This window comes from Anneissia japonica, unplaced genomic scaffold (assembly GCF_011630105.1).
Source record: "Anneissia japonica isolate Jap-2015-1 unplaced genomic scaffold, ASM1163010v1 scaffold32462_len5367_cov134, whole genome shotgun sequence".
In the NCBI taxonomy this organism is placed as follows: domain Eukaryota; kingdom Metazoa; phylum Echinodermata; class Crinoidea; order Comatulida; family Comatulidae; genus Anneissia; species Anneissia japonica.
This window is the reverse complement of record NW_022758206.1, coordinates 1,454-5,393: the sequence shown is the minus strand read 5'-3', so window position 1 is coordinate 5,393 and position 3,940 is coordinate 1,454. Positions and strand designations below refer to the sequence as shown.

Here is a 3,940-nt window from a genome sequence, read left to right as displayed (position 1 = left end):
CACGATGTATTTATTAAGTCCTTTATTCGAACACTGTATTTACCTTTCTTTGATGATTTATATATGAGAGAGAGAGAGAGAGAGAAGATTAGGTCTACAATTTATCTGGCACATTTTACTATAATTTATATCAATGCATTCAGTAGTCATCGTTTATACCAATGGAAATGAATCGCCAAATAAAATCTCTTGTGTTTCATTTCATTTCCGGACATATAGTTCTTTACCAACAACTCACTCCGTACAGTTATGATAGTCTTTGCTCAAGAATAAAGTAGTAACATACCTGGTACATATTTTGGTCCAGGTGGGCCAGGTCGACCTGGCCGTCCTTGTACTCCCTGTTCACCTACAAGAGGAGAATAATTAATAGTGTATATGATAAGGCTGCATTAGAACTTGCATGTTGTAGGTAGGTTTCATTAAACAATGTAGTAAAGTGCATGTATCGCATGATACAAGGCCTCTGTCAAATACGCTCTTTGATAGGCTACAAGTTCCAGTGTAGTGTGTATCCCTTAAAGATATTGTTATAGAAAATGAAGTGTTTCAATTAAGCTATCCACTCCACTCCCAAAAGCCTCATAACGTAGCCGGGGATAAATTATCAAAGACGAAATGTCCCAGTGGCGCTTTCAAATTAATACAAATTAATATAAGAATCCTGAGATTTTAATATATTACGTAGATTTTAATAAATCATGTGGTTTTGCTAGAAATTAATATTTCAACATTCTAAATTATTGGTAAAAAATTAATATAGATTTTCACCATACCTGTCTTTCCAATGGGTCCCCTTTCACCTGCAATGATTAAAGTTTAACAACCATCATATTTATAATATCTATTTATAATAATAGTAAATAATGAATTGTTTCAAATGATGCTATCCACCCCAAGCCTCATAAAGCATCGGGGGCTAAATTTACCAAAGATTTCGGACAAATCTACAACGAAACACACGTAGTCAAGTTGGTTATGGCGTCTTCAAAATAATATACAAAACTGTAAATTTTAAACTATCCTGGTTATGGAGATTTAGCTAAAAAATATATTTTAACAATCTAAATTATTGATACAAAAAAGACAAATTATCACCGTACCTGTCATTCCAATCGGCCCCCTTTCACCTGTAATAATTAAAATTTAATCATTAGGGTAAATTGTATATTTGTATTTATATTTCAAATAATAATGAATATAACAATTCGTCGCTCACATCACGAACTAACACAATTAAATTCAATTGTGTTAGTTCGTGAAATTAAAAAAGCGCGTCAAAATACGCGCTGTTGTCGTTAAGGACTTTTTGTGTGGTAAAGAATACAAAATTGCTTGACAACCAATACGCGCTCGTTTTGACGCGCTACTGTGATTTCACGAACCTAACACAATCTACTTTGATTGTGTTAGTTCGTGATGTGAGCGACGAATTATTAATGCTTCGTTTGATTCTGTCATATTACACATAAATATGGGCATATCACATTTATTTTTCACATAATGTGTAATGTGGGCAGACCTTAAGTCACAGGGGCGGATCCAGAGATTTTCTGACGGGGGTGGGCGGGGTCACAATATGAAGTTCACGGCGCCACGCCCATCTCAGCCCATAGATAAGTGGTAAATAATCGAGCTCTCCTTTCGCCCACTGCTGTATTTCCACTGAACCCATGGGTGCACTCCTTTTTTTTTTGCTCTTTCCTGTATTCTCAAATTTGTCACCCTTTTTTATGTTTCGGCTTGATTGAGGGAGGGGGGAACGGGCCCTCATCCCCTCGCCTCCCCCCGCTGGATCTGCAACGGAATCAAATCAAACTTACACTGAATTTCACAGCTAGGCTTATCATCTGTCAGCGACGATGCTTCAGGTTTGCTTGTCTCGTGACCTAGCGTCTGGAAATCAGAATGTGATAAATTTCTTTTTAAAGTATATAATTTTCAACTAGGCCATTGATCCAGTCTAGATTCATGTGCATACAGAATGACTGCCTAATATTGATACAGCAAGTGCCCTTTAAGATAGTCATACTCCAAGTATCGAAATGCACGCCATTGTGCCGGGATTCAATATTTTGACATAATTAATGTCGAAATATTGAATCCCGACACGATGGCGTGCATTTCGATACTTGGAGTATGTATTATACTATCTTTAAATTTGAGATTAATCAGTGGACCATTCAAGTGCCCTTTATTGTCAAAAATGTTTATGAAAAGAAAAAAAAAGATAGTATGTAATTTAATATAGTAATATTGGGGCATGGGGAAAATTAATTAGATTTTATTTGCACAACGTAGGTCTATCATCACGATTGAACAAAACTCAACGTTCTCGCATGCGCAGATATGACTTCTTAAGTGACGTCATTACTTTTTATGTCCTACCGCGTAGTGCAATCGAGAGCTTCTTATTATCTCCTTCCGACGAATTTAATGGGAAAATAAAATGGACCTGTTTGTATTCCTACCGGAAGTCCTTTCAGCTTGTTATCGATTTGTTGGAACTTGAAAATTACAGACGAACACAACAAAAGCAGTCCAACAACAACAATGAAGTTGAAAATTGACTGCAGGGAGATACCACAACATAATCTCTGAGTTTTCTTCTGGTTGCCTTCCTCTAGAATCATTTCGTCCATATCTATAAATGGAACATAACAAGTTAATTCACATCATATAAGGAGGAGGTGGAGAAGAAGAAACATTATAGCCTAGACACTAAACATTATTCCTGACAATAACAAGCCATGAACAGCCGTGGATCTAAATGAATTATATATTTTTAAAAAGCCGTTTCTGTCAAATTATATATTTATACCTACCGTCAGTAGCGCATATCTAGCGGGGTGCCTGAGCAGCAAGGAAGGAGGAGGGGGAGAAAAACTCGCCTTCAGTGACCCCGTCCATACGACATGTTCGATGCAAAACAAATTACGCTAAATAATTCACCTACACCATATTTTGTTACAGTGAGGAGGCTTGATCTGCCATATTAACGTGATATTCTACACTTCAAACGGTTGGGCAGCACTACCTTGCGGGTGTTCGTTTTGTCTCAAGGCATTATAATAAAATGAAATTGAAAGACGTTTCTGAATAATCAGAAGCCTATAAGTGGAGTTGGTTGGATTAACCCATAATACTTTAAGGCACAGCTAACGCCACCCCAGTCTGCCCCAAACGGTCTGCTTGGGCAAACATTCTTTGATCATTCCCCCATCTTTTCTAATTAGCGACTCAGGCATGGGCAGGGCAGCCAGTGCGAAGCATTGGGCCCGGGGTTAATATGCCTAATAGGCATAAGAATTGTAATTATTAGGGCCTATAAATATTTCCTACTTAATTTTTAAAAAGAAAAACAAACAGCTAGCGACTACTGCTGTGGTTGCACCGGCCCTCTTTCTTGTTTGTTATTTTTGTTCATCTTTTCCATACATATTCCTATTTTCAAGTTTATTTGGAGAAAAAAAATGAAGTTTACCTGAAGTGGTTAAAAAGATCACTCGAAGATGATTTGATGCTTAGGCTACTTCAATGCAATCTCAATGAGCGCTAGTTTCCAAATGACTTATATTGCATTTATGCGTTTGAGGTAGGTGAGGGCGTTTCTGGCTGGTACCTACGGAAACACTCGTATCTTTTCACTTCCTTATTGAGTGTTACAATAACATTAGTTGAAATGGGTGACCTGGAATAAGGCTTATCCCAACACCACTATAGTTATTCTAAAAATAACAATGTTCCTGTACAGTAGGCCTAATACCTAAAACGAATAGGCCCTATCCTAAAAATTCATTGCCGTTAAATCCAAATTTCCACTCATATCGTCAAAACATTTTGTAGCCATAGAACAACTTTTTGATAAGCAGGCATGAAAATGTCATCTTTTTAATTAGGAAATACTTTTGTTAAATGTATTGACAGCAGCGCGAGAACA

The 3,940-nt window shown here is 37.0% G+C and overlaps 1 protein-coding gene across 1 annotated transcript; it reads right to left on the bottom strand.

Annotated features, from left to right (window-relative positions):
- Nucleotides 1-286: 286 nt before the first annotated feature.
- LOC117125205 (collagen alpha-1(XIII) chain-like) lies at nucleotides 287-3,614 on the bottom strand (the record flags this gene model as incomplete). The annotated part of the gene is made up of 6 exons (XM_033271643.1): nucleotides 3,485-3,614; nucleotides 2,472-2,644; nucleotides 1,824-1,896; nucleotides 1,104-1,130; nucleotides 777-803; nucleotides 287-349 (listed from the first exon to the last, which is right to left on the bottom strand). Coding segments are annotated over exons 2-6 (361 nt in total), but the record flags the coding sequence as incomplete, so codon positions are not given.
- Nucleotides 3,615-3,940: the final 326 nt, after the last annotated feature.